The following is a 21922-nucleotide window of genomic DNA, read 5'->3' as shown; positions in this document are numbered from 1 at the left end:
AGTGATGGTGGGAACTACTGATTTCCCCCTAAAGAAACATTTGCTATTTTTAAAATATCCGCTTTCTTTTTGGAGTTGATCTAGTTAAGCCTATTGCATGCACCCATTGCTAATTTCTTGGACGCTGCAGCATTCAGCACCTGTGGAAAATTGCCCCGTTTTATGGGTACCACAGTTTTTTTCCCATCTTGCAAGTTGAATTCCTTGGCAGCTCCGTAAACACTCTGTTCTGCAGAATCTGAGATGAATGTGGTCAGATACCTCTATTTGTAAAATGTCCCAGCTGACCATCTGCTTATGTGGGCTTTCCTGCCACAACACAAGGGAATTCTGTTTTAACTTGGTCATTGCCAATCTGTATTCTGAAGTTGCAATACTTGTTACCCTCCCAAGGGAATAAAAAGAATCCAAAAATAGTTAAGGATGGTTCCAGCTCCGATGAAGAGACCAACATCTATGGCCATTCGGAAAGAAACTGCTTTCTCCATCAGTACTGACTGACCTGTACTTAAAGATAGATCTGCAGCACTTGTCATGCCATTACTTTTGGAGACATAGAATCTGTACAGTACATAGAGGCCATTCAGCCCATAAAGCCTGCACTGGAAACAATCCCACACAGGCCCTATTCCTGTAACCCTGCTTATTTACCCTGTTAATCCTGCTGACACTAAAGGGCAATTTAGTATGGTCTTTCAACCTTACTCGTGCATCTTTTGGACTGTGGGAAGAAACCAGACCATCTGAAGAAAACCCACACAGACATGTGGAGAACATGCAAACTCTGCACAGACAATAACCCAAGGCTGGAATCAAACTCAGGTCCCTGACACTGTGTCACCACTTTGCTACCATGCCATCCCTTATCTTGGACCACAGCTGAAAGTACCAGTCTTACCATAGTAAAGCATATTCTGGATGAGAGTTTTTCAACTGGGGTGCCATTCACTGATTTAGGTGTCAATACTACAAATTGGGTGAGGAACAGTATGAAATTATTACAAGTTTGTAAAACTTGTGCTGACTTTGAGGTATACATGATATTGCTTTGAAATAGAACTTCTAATTTTAAATTCTCAGGTATTTCTTGATTTTCAAAAATATGCTATGTATATCTTGTGTGCATTTGATGTGGTTGAAGGGTGGGGTGTTGGGAATTTCTTAATAGCTTTGTTGACCATATTGGTGCAGCCTTCCTCTATTTTTAGAGTTTAAACTTCCCAAGGGAGAATTATCTGTTCTGTACTGTGACATTATGGACTCAGTCTGTTTTTGAATATGGTTGTGGTACTGGCTTTTAATTTTAGCACGGCCCAACCACGTTCCCTGGTCCTTCTCACAAAGTAAATCAGTCTCTCAAGATTCGGAGTTTATAAATGGGTTTCAACTTACTTGGCTGCAGCATGTGCTTCCAGTTTAATGTCTTTAGATCTTGACTGGCCTCTTAGCTATCACTGGTAGCTCATTACCATTGCCTGCCAGGTACAAGCTTTACCTAATGAATGCTGATCTGTGGCATAGATCATAGAATCCCTACAGTGCAGAAGGAGGCCATTCAAGCCCATCAAGCCTGCACTGATGACAATCCCACCCAGGCCCCATCCTCGCAACCCATGTACTTATTCTGTTAGTGTCCCAAACAAGATCCAAAGATAACTGGAGAGTGCTCAACCAGTTTTCTCCAAGAACTCTATCTTGCGTCACAGTCTTTGACGATATCCTCAAACCTCCACAACAAGAAACTCAATTAAGTGTCAAAGTAATTTGAAGTGAAAGGTCTTAGAAGAAGCAGTGCTGCACAAGTTAAACTTGTAAGTCCATGGCATGGAATCATGAGTTTTCACCCATGATTTCCATTTTCAACCCCTCAACACTATTTTTCAGTCTGTAGTATGCTGCTGTTTAGGGTAGCATATACAAAGGAGAGAAGATGGGAGGACCAGTAACACCACAATGTGCTTGGCTATTTCTTTTGGTTGCTGCTCCCTTTTGTGTACCTTTTGCCTGTCAACTCTTGGCCAATTAAATGGTTTATAATCAACTATTTTTGAGAAGAATCTGAATACTAATTTATGGTGACGGATTTTTTTATCTGTGCAGTAACACCAAATCTTGGTGATCTTGGCAAAGGAAAGCCAGCAGCTAAGAGAGGGAGATGTAGTGTGCAGAGGGTTCTGCAAGACATGAATCTGTGATTACTCCAGCATTGTAACAATTCACACATTGGACATTTTTCGGTGCCTGCCAAAGCAATGAGCCTCTGTGGGACCCTCCATAGATAATCTATTTGACTTCTTAGCACATGGGTGGCACGGTGGTTAGTACTGCTGCTTCACCGCTCCGGGTTCGATTTTAGCCTTGCGTGACTCTGCACATTCTCCCCATGTTTGTGCAGGTTTCCTCCAGTCTCTCTCTCTCTCTCTCTCTCTTCCCCCCCCCCCCCCCCCACATTCTAAAGATGTGCAGGTTAAGTGGATAGGCCATGCTAAATTGCCCCTTTAGTGTCAAGGAATTAGCAGGGTCAGTGCATGTGGGGTTACGGGGGTAGGGTGAGATTGAGCCCACACTGACAACAATGAGTCAAATAGCCTCCTTCTGCACTGTAGGAATTCTGCCTTTCTTTAGAAAATGCTTGGATTTATAGTAACTTTAAAGTGCTCACCTCTGAGCAGATAACTGGCTTTGATATGTTACTTGTGAGCTGAGTCTCAGAATTGTAGCCAATGTCTTGGGGCTTCATTGAGTGGACCACAGTGTCCCAAACCCTATTTAATAAAAGCACTATGTGTTGATAGATGAATTGGAAATGTTTAATGTATTTGCCATCATGTTGTGATCACCTTTAACCAAAAATACAGGCCAAAATGTGATAAGAGTAGTGCTCAGGTTTGTATTGTCAGGATGTCGTTGAGTGAGAGGTTGCTGGAATGCTATTTAATAAAAGATGTATACATTGGTGAAAGAGTGGGCTCAGACGGATGGCCAGGACATCACAGTAACTGAACATTGAGTTGCTCCTTCACATCCCTTGCTGCAAGGTATTTAATTGGTCTTCTCCTTTCCACCTGCTTCCCTGCCTTATCCCTGGTTTCCCTCCTGATGCAACCTCATACTAAGGTCTGTGTACCATGTGGCATACCAATGCAATGCAGAAGATATAATGTAAGGAGCCTCCAAATCAGACAAGACCCCAAAGTCTCTGCTGCAGCAGCCCTATGACGTGCTCAGTAATGATCATCTTATCCCTCGGCATGCTGGGCTTGCAGGACTGGTGTCATGTGCCATGCACACAAGGGTTAACACTCCTACTCTCAGCAGCCATCGTTCCACACATCCGGGCAGGAGAATTTACTGAGATGATGGACTCTGACGCTGCCTGCTTGGGTATCTTATACACGCTTAATTTTCTTCCTCTGTGTTGTCAGACACCAGGTGCCCGATTTTTTTTTTACTCTAAGTGAATGGGTCTTGAGTGCATGAAAATCCCACCTTCGATGTATTTTTTTGGAAGCATCCCGGTGTTCTGGTACCCTGCTGGAACAGATGGCCTGGGTGCAGGGGGAGGCAGCCACCACTGCAAATCCTCAAAGTAAAGTTTGTTTATTAGTCACAAGTATGCTTACATTAACACTGCAATGACATTACTGTGAAAATCCCCTGGTCACCACACTCCAACGCCAGTTCAGGTACACAAAAAATTTACCATGGCCAATACACCTAACCAGCATGTCTTTCAGACTGGGAAGAAACCGAAGCACCTGGCGGAAACCCACACCGACACAGGAGAGAATGTGCAAACTCCACACAGACAATGACCCAAACCAGGAATCAAACCCAGGTCCCTGGCACTGAGGGGCAGCAGTGTTAACCACTGTGCGGCCATGCTGCCCCAAGTGGACTTGGCTGGTTGTGGAAGACACTGTTACTCTGCCCTGGTAAACATGGTGTCGGTGACTTGCCTCATAATGCAGCTGAATACTGTAGGTTGTGGAGATGCCCTGGCAGCAGACTGAAAGGAGCCATTTTGAAGGAGGTGAGGGCTCTTGGTGATTTTGACAACTCCTGACCTGACACAAGGCCGTCAGCAGCCTGCCTGGGGCCTCCTGATGCACTGCTGTTCAGACAGTGTTCAGTTCTTGGACCTATGTGGCCAGTATGTCATGCTACAGGCAGCCTCATTACCTGCTGTCACTTAATAGGTGCAGTTGCAGGTTATTATGCTGCTGCTGGAGTTCCTGTTCCTGTAACAGCTCCTCCGTGTGAGTGAAGCTGATAACACATGTTACAAGTGGATAAAAGGTTACTGAGGGTGATGAGGTAAAATCAAAGTGTGAACGAGGCAGTTTGGAAAGTGGAAAGTCTCCAGGCAATTGAATTGACACAACGATCCTGTGATCCAATTAGCTGCAGGCTCACATCCTTTTGAATACTGCCTTGGCATCTGTGGCACCAGTTGTGCTGGGTTTAACTGGCTGGTGTGGCATAGGTGAGACTTCTTTCATTTATAGATCTGTAGGTCCTTGCCGTCTACCTATGGCAGCCTCCATAAGTACATGCCTAAAGTGATGCCAGGTGCAGGTTTATCAGTGTCAGTGGTCAGTACATTAATGCTAACAACCTGTTTTCCCTGTTCTCATTCAATAGGCAGGGTTAAAATTGTGTCCCTCATTTTGTCTATAGTCTAAATAGCATTCCAAATATCTGCTGGATGAACTTTCGGTGGCACGCTGGTGCCTCTCAGCGCTAGGGACCTGGGTTCGATTCCCAGCTTGAGTCACTGTCAGCGTGGAGTTTGTGTGTTCTCTCTGCATCTGCGTGCATGTCCTCCGGATGCTCAAGTCACCTCCCACGGTCTGAAGGATGTGCTGTGAGGCAGCAATGCTGCTCACTAGGAGAAAGGACATAAGTTATATCAGTGAAACAGGTATGTGAGCAATTGAAATCCCTAAACTATGATCTAACACCTTGATGCAAACCTCACAGCAACTTTTATTCATATTGTATACTGAGTCATTTTATTACATTAAAGATAAAACAAAATTCGACACTGCAAGGCATTTTAGTGAGGAGACGTTGGAGCAGATGATCAAAAGCTTGGTCACGAGAAGGTTTTATTGAGCATTTTAATGGAGAAAAGTGGTGAGAGGCTCAGGAGGGAATTCCAGAACCTAGCGCCCAGGTAACTGAAGACACAGCCACCAATGGTAACCTAATAGAAACTGAAGATGCTCAAGAGGCCAGAACTGGAGCAGCATGATTTACCTTGGAGAGATGTCAGTTTGGAGGAGATCATGTAGATGGGGAGTGGGGTTGCCATGAGAACAGGCTTGAGAACATTAAAATAGAATGCTGCTCAACTAAGGATCACTGTGGGTCAGTGAGCACAATGATAAATGAATGGGAATTTGATGGAAGTTAGAATAAAGTTTTGGATGACCTCAGATTTCTGTCAGAAGAGCAGTTAAATTCATTCTACCAGTAGAATGCCAATGATGAGATTAGACTGGAATTAACAGCAGGATGTTGTTTTTAAAAAAAAATTATTTTCTCCATTTTCACAGTATCATTACACATACTTTTGTGTAGGGGCTGAATTTCAGATGTTAATCGTAGCTGCTTTAGAAATATGAATGAGCTTGAATGAGGACCAAATGCCAGCTACTTTGGCCACTCATTGAATTAAGTGTTTGTTTGCTTGTATTTCATGTGTGTTTGAAACACAACACAAGTTGTCTGTCATCCTGGATCAAGGCTAATGACCACTTGTATTCATTATTCAGCTTGGCATTGCTTAGATAATTCCAAGCTCAATTTTGTGATCATATACCTCAGTTACTAAGAACGGGAATGAAATCTGTGCAGAGGTTCTTAGTTCATCTAATTTGACCTCGCCTGAAGTCTGTATTGTCATCCCGTGTATGTGTTCTGTGGTTTTCCATTCTAATGGTTGTAGATGGCAGAAGTTCTGGAGGTTGAACGTGAGTTATTTTTAATTGATTTGCAGTATCGCTTCCTGGATTGTATCCATTTACTGAATGCAAGGGTTTGACATTTTTCTTGAAGCAATATTAAATGTGTCAGCATGCCTGAATTTAGCTATGATGTGGAGATGCTGGTGTTGGACTGGGGTAAACATAGTAAGAAGTCTTACAACACCACGTTAAGGTCCAACAGGTTTATTTGTTAGCTAGTGGTGTTTGCTACCAAATAAACCTGTTGGACTTTAACCTGGTGTCGTGAGACTTCTTACTGAATTTAGTTAGCCAGGACAAGAAAACATGACCGAATGAAGATTACACTTCATTAGAGCAGATGAGCAGATACAAACTTTGTGGGGTCACGAGTATTAGGATACTTTCTTGGAAAGGTAGGATATCCCTTTGGATGTGATCCTGCCTCAGCTTTAGCAGAGGTAAGGTACCCTTTTGGATTGTTAAAGGTGAGCGTAAATGTATGTAAAGTGTACGTAAACTCATTGGGACTATCGGAAACGACTATTAACCAGTCAAGATATTTGAAACTCCTGCTCTTTAAAAGAAACTTTTTTTTTAAGTATTTGTTATTTTGCTGTCAGTCTGACCATAACCTGAGATTGCTGGATTTGTGCTGCATGACTGATTTCGCAACCTTCCATTATCACAGTGGCATGTCTTTCATTTCACAGTTTGACAGTTCCAACTCCTTGAAGTAGGACTATAAATTCCAGTACTTTCAAAAGGGTTTAAGCATTTAAATTAACTGTTTGTTCTTGTAAGGGATCATGTAGTTGAAGGAATGTCAATATTGTAAATGAGTTTTTAGTGAAGGTGTTCTCTTTTTAAAGTAGCCTCCGATAGCTATTTAAACTTTTATTTAATCTCAGCAGAGCCCTTGAGGTCTTCCCTTGTATATTGGATGAGTGGATGTGGAAAATGCAAAGGCTTGTAAGTGGGGTGCATGCATGCGCCATGTCATGATTGTTGCTCCCTTGACCAAGGAGTGATGATTCAGGCCAAAGTTTGTCTGTGAGATGGTTTATAATGGACATTAAAGCTCAACAGTATTATTGGTAGCACTAAAAGTAGAGAACATCCGGCTAGCTGTACTCCCAATATTGCTGTGATTTTAATGGTCATTGTAAACCTTCTCACAGACATTAAACTTTGGCCTGAATCTTCACTCCCTGGTCAAGGGAGCAACAGTCGTGACATTTTATGTTGTTTGGAATTTAAACCGTATTTGTTTATTTATAGGATGTGAACTTGATTGGTAAGGCAAGCATTAATTGTCAGACTCAAACTGCTCTTGAGATGCTGATGCTGAGGGTGAGATATATACCTGAACCGCTGAAGTCCACTTGGAGTAGATGCATCCAAAGTGCTATTAGGGAGTAAAATTCCAGGATTTGGATCCAGTGGCAGTGAGGGAAAAATAATATGCTTCCAAGTTAGGTGGTGGTGCTTACCCTAGTGTCTGCTGATGCTGCTCAGTCTGCCTTTTTATTCTTGGGGATGTGGATGTAGCTGGCAAGGACAGCACAGCTGCATCAAGCTGTGCTTGGGCACTCGGTGCACAGACACTCAAGTTCAATACATGCTGAGGTTCCACCTGTCCTTGCTGTTGCAAAAGATGGGGTCTGGCCACATTGCCATGGAATGCTCAAAGCAGTTGCTTCTATCAGGAGGTGAGTTACTTTCCGCAGAATATCCAACCCCAGATCTGCTTCCATAGCTGCAGTATTTATATGGGCTAGTCCAGTTCACTTTCTGGTCAAAGGTAATCAGCAAACTGTTGGCAGGTGGGAGATTCACTAGTGAGATTGCCATTAAACATCAGGGAAAATCTTAAGATTTTCTCTTGTTGGAGATGCTCGTTACCTGACACTTCTCATAGAATCCCTACAATGCAGAGGCCATTCGGCCCATCAAATCTGCACTGACTTTCTGACCAGAGCATCTTACTCTGGCCCACCCCTCTGCCATACATTTATCTCAAATTCCCCTAACCTACGCACCTTTTGAACACTAAGGGATAGCTCAGCGTGGTCAATCCACCTGACCTGCACATCTTTCGGACTGTGGGAGGAAACCGGAGCACCCAGAGGAAACTCGCGCAGACGTATGGAGAACATGCAAGCTGCGCCAAGTCACCTGAGGCTGGAATTGAACCCAGGTCCCTGGTGCTGTGAGGCAGCAGTGCTAACCATTGTGCCACCCTTTTGCTGTGCCCCACTTTTGTAACAACAGGAATGTTACTTGCCACTTATCTGCCTAAGCTGGATGGTGTCCAGGCCTAGCTGTACGTGGGCGTGAACTGCTTCAATATCTAAGGAGTTACAAATTGCATTGAACACTATAATCATCAGTAAACACCCCCATCTGAATGCAAGAGGGATAGATGGTTGTTGATGAAGCAGCTGAAGATGATCGGGCCCAGGGCATGACCCGGAGGAACTCCTGCAGCACTGTTTTGGTGCAGAGATGTATTCATTTGGCTGCTGCAAGCTGTATAAATGTCATGTGTGACAAATTGTTTCCAATGGCATGTCTATTCATTGCTCTTCCGCTTTTACAGTGTAAAGTGAGTTTACATTTTTTTGATCAGTCTACAGAAGTGCAAGTTGAAAAGCATGAAAATTTAATTCACGCCAGTGTAGTTGACAGGATAAGACTATGGCTCGGTTAGCTGGGAGGATCCATTTTTCAAATCGGTCAACATCTGTTGGCTGACTTTCTAATTTAAGTATTCCCCAAAAATATTCATGGGAAGTTGCAGCACAGTGGATTATATTAACATCAGTACAGTGGATACCTACAGAATAAAGATATCTTGAAATAGATATTGAAAATTCAGCATTTTTTTAAATTCATAAATGTGTAGTTGTCCATTTTGGCAGAACCAATGGGATGAACGAGTACACTATCAAGGGCAGGAGTCTTAGTAGTGTTGAAGAGCAGAAGGATCTTGGGGTCTGGGTCCACAGGACTCTTAAATCAGCCTCGCAGGTGGAGGATGTGGTCAAGAAGGTGTATGGTGTACTGGCCTTCATTAATCGAGGGATTGAGTTTAGGAGTCGGGAGGTAATGCTGCAACTTTATAAGACCCTTGTCAGGCCTCATTTGGAGTACTGTGCGCAGTTCTGGTTGCCTCACTATAGGAAGGATGTAGAAGCTATTGAAAGGGTACAGAGGAGATTTACAAGGATGCCTGGACTGGGAGGCATGCCTTATGAAGTTAGGTTGAGGGAGCTGGGACTCTTTTCCCTGGAGAGACGAAGGTTGAGAGGCGACCTGATAGAAGTTTATAATATGTTGAGTGGAATGGATAGGGTGGATTCTCGGAGGCTATTTCCCCGGGTTGAAATGGTCGCTACGAGAGGACACAGATTGAAGGTGCGGGGAGGCAAGTACAGAAGTGATGTTAGGGGTAAGTTTTTCACTCAGGGTGGTGAGTGAATGGAATCGGCTGCCGTCAGTGGTGGTGGAAGCGAACTTGCTGGGGTCTTTTAAAAGACTTCTGGATGAGTATATGGAATTTAATGGGATTGGGGGTTATAGATAGGTCTGTTGATTGGTAGGTGTTGATGTGATCGGCGCAACTCGTGGGCCGAAGGGCCTGTTTGTGCTGTAGTGTTCTATGTTCTATTCATAGGATGTAGGTGTCGCTGGCTGGGCCACAGCATTATTGCCCATCCCGGAGGGCATTTAAGAGTCAACCACATTTCTGCGGATTTGGAATCACACGTAGGCCAGACCAGATAAGGATGGCAGATTTCCTTCCCTGAAGGACATGAGTGAACCAGTTGGGTTTTTACGACAGTTGACAATGGTTCCATGTCAGGTTTTTTTATTGAATTCATCTGCTGTGGTGTGATTTGAACCCAGGTCCCCAGGACATTACCCTGGGTCTCTGAATTACTAGTTCAGTGACAATAACGCTACGCCACAGTCTCGCCAGTTTCATGGCGGTTGCTGGTTAAAATGAGTGTTCCAGAAATAGAGAAGAATAGTTATCCAAGAGCAATTGGCAAGAAAGTAATCCAATCCATCAGTTCAGATGGCATTATAAACTGCAAGAATGAAGGTCAAGCAGTGTGCAGTGATCATCTCAATGCCAAGTAAAGGCAGTAGCCTTGAAATAACTTTCATTTTCATAGAGGGGAGTTTGGGAGGTAGGGCAGAATGTAAGCATGCACCATGTCAGTCACTGCAATTCAAGTGATTTTTTTTCAAAAAAGTATATTCAACGAATGTGCAATCTGATTCATACTTGGCCATGAGTGTTATGTCAGTGAAGCTGTCCAAAGTGTGTTAAAGATTATTGTTCCTTTTAAACTGTTCAGTCCTTCTGTTACTTTGCTTTTCCTGCTCCTACGAGTGCCTTGGGAGATTTCGTTGTTAGATGGGGAAAGGGAGGGATCGGGGTGGGGGGGGGGGGGGGGGGGGAGGAATGTACTGCACCTATAATTGTAGTTGTGTTAGTCTAAGCAGCCATCACTCTAATTTGGAGTACCACAATTGCTGCCCTATAATTGCACAGGAAATCCCATTATTAAAGGAACGCAGTCACTTCAGTAGAATTGCAAGACTGTCAACTCAAGTTATGGGTTCAGATTTGCGGTCGGGACTGACCTTGAATCTGACTTGCCGTCAGTGGGTGTGTTTTGCTCGTTCTGGAGCCAGACTGCCAGATGGAACACTTCAGCCAGGGAGGGAAAGGAAAGATTATGCCAACTGAAATAGATTTCCTGCTTGACCACAGAATGTAATTGATAGTAAACACAGGAGAGATCAGCCTGTCCTCTCCTGAACCAGTGCTGCAGGCATGAGGCGGGGGCACTGGGGGGGATGGTAGAACTGAGCGTTACTGCAAAGTACAAAAGTGGGCTTGCGTTTGGAATAGAGAGACTTGAGATCAGGAACCTGATTTTTTTTTTGATGGGAGTGAGGAGAGGGAGAAAGCAGAAAAGCTGTCTGTCTTTTTCGTATTGAACAGTGGTTCACAATGTCTGGGGGTGCTGACTTTGAGCTTTTCTGATCCTTTGTAAGGGAACTAAAATTACATTAATTGATGTCGTCATTTATCCCAGAGCGCATCAGCTGTCAGCATGTTAATTGAGCTTTTTTCTAATATTTGGCTACATAAATCCTATGAGCAATCTTCCACTGTTTTCGCCTGGAATCTGGGCTCGCCATTTAACCAGTTAAAGCAGGATCAGATCAAAAACAACTGAAGGATATTATTTAATTCTCTGCTGCTGATCTTTTTAAAATGGCTATTGAAATTCTTTAACCCACTTTAATGAGTGCTAGCATTTACCTTTAATCTGCTTAATCGTTGAGAATAATTGTTCTGCTCGATGTGTTTTTGAAGAGATCAGTGACTGGGGAAGAAGGATGTTGAATGTTTTCACTCACCCTTATTAGAACGTCAAGTATTTTCTAAGGAATTGCCAGTGCTTGAATTGCAGTCATGCCCTGGTCTCCCTAGACCAGGCAACTGCAGAGCGACGCCTGCTATTCTCCTGGCTGCTCACGTTACACGCAACAAAACTGATTTCCCTGGCCCACGGCTGAGTCATTTCTTCATCCAAACATAAACAAGCCTCATCAGTCGTAGGGAGTGGGTGATGTGGGACTGAAGCTCATCATAAATGGCCTCTGGGCCTTTCTCGGTGACGGTGGAGATGAAGAATGAGCAGTGTCATTCGGGAAGAGCCAATGTTGTTTCTTCTCATCGTGAGTTATTGATTTGAGGCAGTTCTCGCTGGTGCTAGCAGGTATCTTTTTAATTGCTTACTGCAATTAAATTTGTTGAATGGAAATGTACTATTATTGTGTCCCTTTCATCTCGTGACACATCCTGTTTCCAATATGTTCTCCACGGATACTGTGTGTTACATAGAAACCTTGCTAAATGTTCTGTCTCACTCCTCCTGTTTTTATAATATGAAAGTTTCACTCTTCTGTTTGGCTGTAGTGTAAAAACAAATTTACATTCTCAGTACCTTTTTGGTTCAAAATGTTTGGCACTGTGGACAGCAGCAAATCATTTCTGCTTCCTACTGAAACGACTTGCCTGTGTTTTCGAAGGAGATGTCGGGATACAACATAGTGTCTAGTCTAAATGCAACAAATTTTTGCCTATTTAGAAATTGCAGCTCATGAACAACCTGCGTGTGAAAGTTGCTTCCTCAAACGTACAGTTACCGTACACAGAGGGCTGCCTTGAAGCTCGCCTTGCGTGTTTATTCAACAAATGCTAGCCAGGCGCTTGTGTAAGGTACTAAATCTTTTTGGCATGGACGGGTTACAGGAGCTGTTATAAAAGTGACGAACAGGTGGCTCGATAGCTGAAGCAGCACTCTGCTTCCAGATTCTCAGTTGGGTGACTCAGCTTTGAATTCTGGTTTGGATTTGCTGTTTGCAGTTGGCCTCCTGGGTTGGGGGAGGGGGGAGAGATTGTTATTGACAAGTGTGCAAACTTGGCCAGGTGCTTGAAGGAAAGGAGAGAGCGATACTCAGATTATGGGTCGCCTACTACAGTGGTCATGTGTGTGCCACCTGTTAGCTAGACTGAACAACTGTGGTGACGTGCCCCTGAGGGGGATTGTGTAGGCCTGTGTCATCAGTTGGTGAAGGAGGAAGACTTGGCTGCAAAATATCTTTCAGAATTCAAATTTTATTCATTCTGAATGCAAAGAAAACATGATATTGCACTGTGGCATAGTCCTGAGTTTAAACCCTTTTTAAGCCAAGTCATAGCCATTTCTGCATTATATGCTGAAATTTCCATGGAGTATATGTTAATACGGAATCATCGAATCCTACAGTGCAGAAGAAGGCCATTCAGCCCATTGAGTCTGCACCAACCACAACCCCACACAGCGCTATCCTATAATCCCATGCATTTACCCTAGCTAGTTCCCCTGATACTAAGGGGCAATTTATTTAGCATGACCCGTCCACCTAATCTGCAAAACTTTGGACTGTGGGAGGAAACCCATGCAGGCACTGGAGAATGTGCAAGCTCCACACAGACGGTGACCCAAACTGGGAATCAAACCCGTGTCAAAGTGGGACAACTTTGGGTAACATTCAAATATTAATGTTGCCCTTTGTCCCTTTATAATAGCTGATGTGTTCAAGGATAACATCATAGATCAGGATCAGAACATCAATTGTTTAAAAACACGCACTTGTTTTCCTTTCGCTCATGCTGTTTCTAACATTTCACTGAACTAATTCTATGGTTTCTGTATTGGGATCTTAATTTAAAAGTGGTAACCTTGGAGAATGTGGATAATAACTTCCGTTCAGAAAAAGATAGGGAATGTGCTGAGTGAAGTGTGGGGAAGGGCAGGGGGTGGGAAGGAGATGTTTAAATACTGCTCCCTTTTCTTAGGGGTGCCATGGTTGCACTGCTGCCTCACAGGGCCATGGACCTGGGTTCGATTCCCGGCTTGGTCAATGTCCATGCAGATTCTTTGTTCTCCGTGTCTACGCGAGTTTCCTCCAGGTGCTCTGGTTTCCTCCCATAGTCCAAAAGATATGCTGGTTAGATGAATTGGCCATGCTAAATTCTCCTTTGGTATACCTGAACAGGTGATGGAGTATGGCGATTAGGGGATTTTCACAGTAACTTCATTGCAGTGTTAATGTAAGCCTACTTGTGCCACTAATAAATAAACTTTAAAACCTTTATCTGTTCAGTCACCGGTGATGGACAGGGCCACCTTGACTTTTGGGAAGTATTGCTGCGGACCTGTTAGTTCGGGTTTGCAAACCAAAATTTCAGTTGAAATTTGATCTGTTTCTGATCGTTTTCTCGATCCAGTGTTCCGTATTTAAAGAAATTGAGAAATTTTTGGGGTATGGACGTTGATAGTAAGGCTGTCATTGATTATCTACTCCCTGATTACATGTTGTTCCTAGTGGATGGGATGGGAATGTGCAGGTGATTGGTGTTCCCATAGACCTGCTGCTCTTCACCTTTTTTAGGTGATGGAGGCTTGGAAGGTGCTTTTGAAGTTGTGAACTCGTAGCTGTGGGAATCCTGTGGGTGGTGCATGCTGCAGCCACATTGTTGGAGAGCACATAAGCTAGGATGTGCAGTCATCTGTGTATTGTTTCCCTCTTTGCCCTGCCTTTCCATCAATATCCTGTCTCTGATATGATTAAATCTGATTTTTAAGTTAGTCATGGTAGCCATGAAATTTAGACTATAGTTGGTGAACTGGATGGGTTTTTAAATCAGTGTTCTTTGGGAAAGGAAATCTGCCAACCTTACTAGGTCTGGCCTACATGTGACTCCAAATCCGTAGAAAAATGATCTGGACGACGCTTAACTGCCCTGTCAATCATCGAGGGCGGTCCTTATCAGCGATGCCCACATTCCATGAAAGAATACATATTTAAAAATCTTTAAAGTGTACGTTAGAAATTTAAAATTGGTTCATTTAAAATATAGAATTGAATTAACGTGTATTCAAATCTAGATTTCAGGAATGGGAGCCTGGTGGTGAAGTGTGTCCAAAATTGGTCCTTGTTTGCATGTGTTTTGGGCCTTAAGTTCTCCATAATGCGAGAAATGCAACTTCATTACAAGTCTGTCCCATTCCATCTGGTGACTGAGCTCCCTGACCCCAGTGATGTGGATGTAAATGTTCATGGATGCATATTAATAATTGACTTTTTTCAGACTAGCTTTGCTCTGGCACAATAGAGTTGCAGAAAATATTAAAAGGATTCAGTTGACTTGGCAATATAGAGTTTCTTCTCAACTAGCTTAAACAGTCTTTCCCAAAAAATTGCACTTCATTAAAATTTGCACATGTACATTCCACAACATTTCAGGCAGTGCAATAGAAGGGAGCTGCTTTTAGCACAGTCTGAGGTGTCTCACTGCAGTTACCATTGCAGGTTCCAGAATCCTACAGTGCAGAAGGGGGCCATATGGTCCATTTGAGTCTGCACCGACCCCAATCCCACCCAGGCTTTACCACCACAACCCCATGCATTTACCCTAGCTAGTTCCCCCCAACACTAAGGGACAATTTAGCATGCAATCCACCTAACCTGCACATCTTTGGGCTGTGGGAGGAAACCAGGGCACCCTGAGGAAACCCATGCAGACACAGGGAGATTGTGCAAACTCCACACAGACAATGACCCAAGGCGGGAATCAAACCCAGATCCCCACTGCTGTGAGGCAGCAGTGCTAACCAGTGTGCTGCCATGCCACTCCTTTTATATATCTCTTAAGAGAACAGTTCGTTCATTTTTGAATGAATTGAGGTTTAGTTTAGGTGGCACAGTGGTTAGCACTGCTGTCTCTTAGTGCCAGGGACACAGGTTTGGTTCCAGCCTTGGGTTGACTATCTGTGTGGAGTTTGCATGTTCTCCCATGTTTTTGTGGGGTCCCACCCAGTGCTTTGGGTTCTATCCTCAGCCCAAAGGTTAGGGTAGGTGGATTAACCATAGTAAATGTGTGGGGTGGGAAGGGTGCGATAGGCCTGAGTAAGATGCTGTTTCAGAGAGTCAGTGTAGACTCGATGGGCCAAATCATCTCCTTCAGCACTATTGGGATTGTATGGTTCTTAATTGGAAGAGGATCAAAAATAAGCTTGGGCAAGAAGGAATGGCACAGTTTGGTAGAGCTGTCCTTGCTAGTGAGCTGAATTAGGATGCAACATTTGCATGAAAGGAGAGAAATGCTAATAAGTAGAGGGGAGGGCCTTGTGGTTGCTGAGGACATTAGACCTGAAGTGTTAAGAATCTAGTTGTATTTCTCTATTCTCAGTGCACAGACATTGCGTACAGCCGCATCTTTAAAATAGAAGACCTAGCTGGGGAGTTCATCATAAAAGTAGTGGTATTTTGACTCTACAATCATTTTAAGCTTCTAGTATGTGTTTTTTTTTTGTCGAGATCTTGATTGGTGAACATGAATAATTTAAAATATCAGATTTGCCTCATTGCACTGGCGGAGCATATTTGCTCTCGAGTGTTTATCTGGGATTTATATTTGAGTGGATTTATCATTACCACAGGAAGTAGTTGATGCCAAAACATTGAATGTATTCAGGAGGTAGCTAGATATAGCACTTGGGGTGAATGGTATCAAAGGTTAGGGAGAAAGCAGGATAAGGCTGAGTTGGATGATCTGCCATGATCATGATGACTGACAGAGCAGGCTTGAAGGGCCTTATGGCCTCCTACTCCTATCTTCTATCTTCTATGTTTCTGTATCCCAAAGATGCTGTTTATTGGGGTAGACAGTGCAGATGGAAAAGGCTGGCAGGAGTGCCACTGGTGAAACAAGAATAGCTTGCACATCCCCCCAAAAAAACCTTATTTTTTGAACAGATATATGCAGGTAATTTGTATCTTAAAGCAACATAACACTTATTGCACCTGTAATATCATTAACAGGTCGGACTACTTAGAGTTGGACTTTGGAGAAACCACCTACTATTTGTAGACAAAAGCTAGCTTAGGGGTAGGCTATTGCAATGTAAGTAGACTTACTGTATATTGATTTGATTTATTATTGTCACATGTATTAACATACAGTGAGAAGTATTTCTTGCATGCTATACAGACAAAGCATACTGCTCATATAGAAATGAGAGGGTGGAGAATGTAGTGTTACAGTATGTATGTTAAATCAGAAAATATCTGGACATAACCAGCCCCAAGGGTTTTGGATAATGAATATGCAGCCCGTAGGACAATAGTTTGTTACAGAAATATTGAAATTCAAATCCATTCAGATGTTTAGCTTTGCATAACTTCAAAATAGAAAATTATGTTAATTTTATTCAGTTCAAAATGTTTGACTTCCATAATTAATATTTTATAGCATAAACAAAAGTCTTAGTTTTGATGCCAAAACTAAAAATGTTTTTGACCATGGGAATGGTGAGCAGTGCAGTGTGGTGTGTTCTCTTAAAGTTCCAAGAATTCCTACTCAATTCACAGTGTGAAATTCTTGGTTACGCTCACGTTTTTGGGTTGCGTCTCTGGTATCAATGGTTGACTAATGCATTTTGCAACTTCTCTTTCAGATTTTCTCCGGGCTTGCTGGCACCAAGAGATGCAAGAGCAGAAATTAACCTGTTGTTGTTAGGCTGCTGCTACAGTAGTATGCACTTCCTCCCGACATCTTGATCTGGAGAAGTTGGACTCTGCTGATGTTCCCATCACTGCCACGAGAGTCGGACAGCAAATTAGACTCCCATCAGGACTTTCAGTAGGACTGCCGTACCAGTCTCTGGTGTGGATCTCTCAACTTCAACTTCCACCCTTCTCATTTCCAAGGGGGAAAAAATGACTAACAACACAGCCAGCCACCACCCAGGCAACTCCGTTGCAGAGGGCAACCATGAGGGCGAATTTGGCTGCACCGTCGGGGATCTGCGCTCCCTTATGGAACTGCGATCTGGTGAAGCGGTCAACAAAATACATGAAACTTATGGTGATGTTCAAGATATCTGTAGAAGATTAAAAACTTCTCCAGTAGAAGGTAGGTTTTGTGTGTGTTCATTTTGTTTAAAAAAAAATGCTACTGCTCTTTCAAAAAGTGGCAATTGCAGCTCTAGTGAACTAATCTTGTAATTTAACTGTGGTCTGAATTTGACTGTCCTGCTATGTATAATGTAGGGGTCAGACATGGAGGATTCCTGAAAGAAGGTTTTATTGATGCAAAGGTCTTGGCAACTGGCTTATCCCATCAAACCAAAGTTTTTCAGTCACCTCATGTGTCTACTGTGTTGTGTTTCCACTTTATTGTTCGCAACTAAACTACTATTGTGGGTGACCAATCAGAGAATCATCTAGTCCCTACAGTGCAAAACGAGACCATTAGGCCTATTGGTGCAGGCTCGACCACAATCCCACGTGGGCTCGAACCCTGTAATCCCATCTATTTACCCTGCTAACTGCCCTGACACTAGGGGAGCAATTTAACAAGGCCAATTAACTTAACCTGCATATCTTTGGACTGTGGGAGGAAACCCACACAGACATGGGGAGAATGTGCAAACTCCACATAGACAGTCACCCAAGGCCATAATTGAATCCATGTCCCTGGCATTGTAAGGAAGCAGGACTAGGCCATTTGGCACTTTGAGCCTGTTCCACCATTCATAATGATCATGGCTGATCATATTCAATATCCTGATTTCCCCACCCCCTCCCCATATCCTTTTAGCTCCCAGAGCTATATCTAGTCTCTTCTTGAAATCATCAGATAATGTTTTGGCCTCACTACTTTGTGGTAGTGAATTTCACACGTTCATCATTCTCTAGCTGAAGAAATGTCTCCTCACCTCAGTTCTAAAAGGTTTACCCCTTATCCTCAAACAATGACCCCTAGTTCTGGACTCCTCCACCATTGGGAACATTCTTTAGGAATCTATCCTGTCTAACCCTGTTCTCATTCTTCTAAACTCCAGTGAATATAATCCTAACCGACTTGGTCTCCTCCATGATGTGGTATGAGGGCTTAAAATTTATGAACTGCCTGTCAGCAACATCCTGAGTTTAATTTGGTGAAATATGTGCCGCAGGTCTGTCTGTTCCAACTGCATTAAAGTCTAGATTGACTTGACATTGAGGGGTTTCAATTTTTTTCCAAGCAGGAGCCAGAGAGTATCAAATGAACTCAACTTAAATTGTCTTTCGCTAATTGCTGCAATAATGCTGACCATGATCTTGCCAATCGTCTAGATTGTGGTTTGCAATGCAAAATACAGGGGGGATTGCTTACCTAAGAGTTCTACCAATCAGTTTTAATATCTGCTTACATTTCCTGCACTGAAAGGAAGGAAATGCACAACAAGTCCATCAGCATTTGCAAAGAAAAGATAGATGATCAGTTTGCCCCTTGAAGATAATGGAAAGCTCTAATGTTAAAAGTTGATGTTTGGAATACAGGTGGTTGGGAGGATTGAAAATAATGAAAGCAAGTAGAGGCTGAATGTCAGATATGCTGTTAACTTTTTTTTCTATGATGATTATTGCAAATGTATTGATTTGAGGGTTTATTCTGGAGTGTCAGTTCTGTGAGCTTGATTTTTAAATTTACATTAAGCTAAAACATTTTATGTGAAATATAATTAGGCACTTTCAAAGCTTCAGAGAAAACAATTCTGTCAAGCTTTGAACAGCACTCAACAATTCTCCCTGGTGCAATTTCTCTTTAGTTTATGTGGCAAATCTTTTGTCTCAACTTTTATATCAACTTGTAATATTGCTATAGGAACAAATCAAGTGCACTTCATTTATGTCCAAGTGAGATAACCCAGCCTCCTGGGACTTGCTTTCCAGTATAATGCAGTAGCATCTCCTGCCTTGGGCAAAGAAAATGCCAGAACCCATTTCACAAGGGAACTTTCAAGGAACGTGGGCTTTGCTGGCTAGGCCAGCATATATTGCCCATCCCTAACTCCTTGAAGGTGATGGTGAGCTGCTGAGCTGCCACCTCTCCATCCTCCTCTTTCACACCCGCCCCTCCCCCCCCCAACTCCCACTCCCAAAAAAAACTTGTACAAATAGTTTGGCTTGTCCCTCAAAGTATCATTGATGAGCTGTAATAACGGTATTCTTGAGTATTTTGGATTTTCTGTGGTGGCGGGGTCGTCTTTTATATAAAAAAAAAGCTCCAATTTGAGAAATTTTGGCTTTCACTAGTTGAAACTGTTTTCAATATCTCTTTGGGTTAAATGCCCCAAAAGTATTGGCACATTCTCCAGAGGTCCCTTACCTTAAAGTTGGGGAAAGTTCGTCATAGCTGTAGAAAAAAATGCTTCAGGCGCACCAAAAAGTGCAGTTTGCTGACTAGTTTAACAAATAGAAATTTTGAGGATCTCATAGTTTTCGGTGCATCTCTAGAAGATGTCAAGATGTCAATTAGGAAATTAACTTTGGTTTGATGTGAATGATCTCTATGTTTAAAGGGATTTTGGTTACTATTCGAAACAAATTTGTTCTTTAAAACTATATTTTGTGTCTGTGTAGTGGGTTTGGCAGGGGTTAGAAGAGAAAAATGGGAGAAAAGGGACTTCGGAAGGGTGCATTCTTTTGAATTTTTTTTTTACCATTCCTCCAATCTCAATCTCAATCTCAATCTCAATCTCAATCTCAATCTCAATCTCAATCTCATTTTATAGAGACAAAACTCAATGGGATAGATGCTTTATTTTGTTTTTAGGAAACAAGTCTTTCCAATTCCATTTTTTTGGGATGATTCTCAAATGTTCAACTAGCTTAAAGCTTCAGTGTGACGCCCCCCCCCCCTCTTGAAAATTCTTAACACTTGGCGGAATGGAACTCTTTTTTTCCTGTTCACTTTCAATTATCAATAATCAGTGGGAGGGAATGCTGGAATTGATTTAAGCAGTGGGTAACTGTTATTCCTAGTTTTGTTTATAAGTGGTGCATCACCAATGTTGGTCCTGTGTTTTCCTTTCACGGATGCTGTCTGACATGCCAACTACGTTTTTGAATTCATTTTCAATACATTAGGGAGGAGGAATCAGTGGGTGAGGAGATGTACAGTATATTCTTGAGGTGTGTTTTGTATTTGACTGAGGACTTGTAATCACCATGCACCCAATGTGTACACGTAAATCAGGTTAACTAAAAATGTGGTTGAATATTAACACCAAAATAAGTGACTTTGTGCGGGTGAGGCAATGTTTTGGATATTAGGTAAAATTTTAGGCTTCATGCTATAGTTTAATCATTGGTGGTGACTCAAGACCATAGATGCTGCAGTAAAGCCTGTAGGAGGTAATGTACAGGCATTATAATTCAGCCTTTTGAAATGCTGGGGAATAGAAAAATAGAAATGTAGAAAATAGAAGCAGGAGGAGGCCATTCGGCCCTTCAAACCTGTTCCGCCATTCATGATCATGGCTGATCACCAAATTCTATATCCTGATCCCAACTTCCTCCCATATATCTTGATCCCTTTAGCCTCAAGATCATATCTAATTTCTTCTTGAAATCGCATAATGTTTTGGCCTCAACTACTTTGTGGTTGGTGAATGTGTGGAATTCATCTTCTGGCTGAAGAAATTTCTCCTTGCCTCAATCCTAAAAGGTTTATTCCTTGTCCTCAAACTGTGATTCCTCGTTTTGGACTGCCCCACTGTCAGGAACGTTGTTTCTGAATCTCACAGCTTCAACTGTGGCTCAGTTGATAGCACGCTTGCCTCCGAACCACAACATCCAGGGTTCAAGTCCCACTTCAGGGTTTGAGAACATAAATTCGAAAGTTGTCATTCTGATGCAGTACTGAGGGAGCATTGCACCATTGGCCCCATCAGCCTGTTCAGGTGGATGTGATGGGTACAATTGCGTTATTTTAAAGAGCAGGGGAGCTACCCCTGACCAATATCTATCCCTCAATCACATAAGCAGGTTGTCTAGTTGTTACAGCATTGGTGTCCACATTCATAAGTTTTAAAAACCACTGGCGTAATACAGATGTTTGTCTCTGATGCCAACCCAACTGAAACAGAAGTCATAAACAGATTATTAAATTTTAAAATTTGATTGTAAATCTGAAAGACATACAAAAAAAAATTAGCAAGCCTGTTCTAAACTCATTAGGACTATTTTCTTTCCCACTGGGCAGCAGAAATGTCTAATTTAATTAGATATAACTTTTTACAAAGCTGAACAAATGGCTGCTAATAGTGGCATTGAAGATTGTAAGGATGGGCACAGATAGCATGGTGCTGAATGCAGTGGCTGAAGTACTGTTGAGGCAATTAATGAACAAAAAATTACAGCACAGGAACAGGCCCATCAGCCTTCCATGCCTGCACCCATCATGCCGTCCCTGTGAACTAAAGCCCCCTACCCTTCTGAGGACCATATCCCACTCATCTCGTCCTAGTCATGTATTTGTCTCAACACCCCTTAAAAGTCAC

The 21922-nt window shown here is 42.7% G+C and overlaps 1 protein-coding gene across 8 annotated transcripts in view; it reads left to right on the top strand.

Moving 5' to 3' along the window:
• Positions 1-21922, top strand: part of LOC145356936 (plasma membrane calcium-transporting ATPase 1-like) — a 259985-nt gene that overhangs the window by 88507 nt on the left and 149556 nt on the right. For 7 of the 8 annotated variants that reach the window (XM_080209940.1, XM_080209943.1, XM_080209939.1 and 4 more), the window contains exon 2: positions 17048-17505. In XM_080209940.1, coding sequence (XP_080066066.1) covers positions 17310-17505 — 196 coding nt within the window. In that variant the 5' untranslated portion in view covers positions 17048-17309. Of the gene's footprint in view, positions 1-11578; positions 11759-17047; positions 17506-21922 lie in introns of those variants that run through there. The other variant, XM_080209941.1, reaches the window with a different exon arrangement.

The sequence above is a fragment of the Carcharhinus amblyrhynchos genome, chromosome 22 (assembly GCF_965287045.1).
Source record: "Carcharhinus amblyrhynchos chromosome 22, sCarAmb.v2.hapA, whole genome shotgun sequence".
NCBI classification, from domain to species: Eukaryota; Metazoa; Chordata; class Chondrichthyes; order Carcharhiniformes; family Carcharhinidae; genus Carcharhinus; species Carcharhinus amblyrhynchos.
The sequence above is the reverse complement of the archived record's forward strand: the minus strand, read 5'-3'. Positions and strand labels throughout refer to the sequence as shown.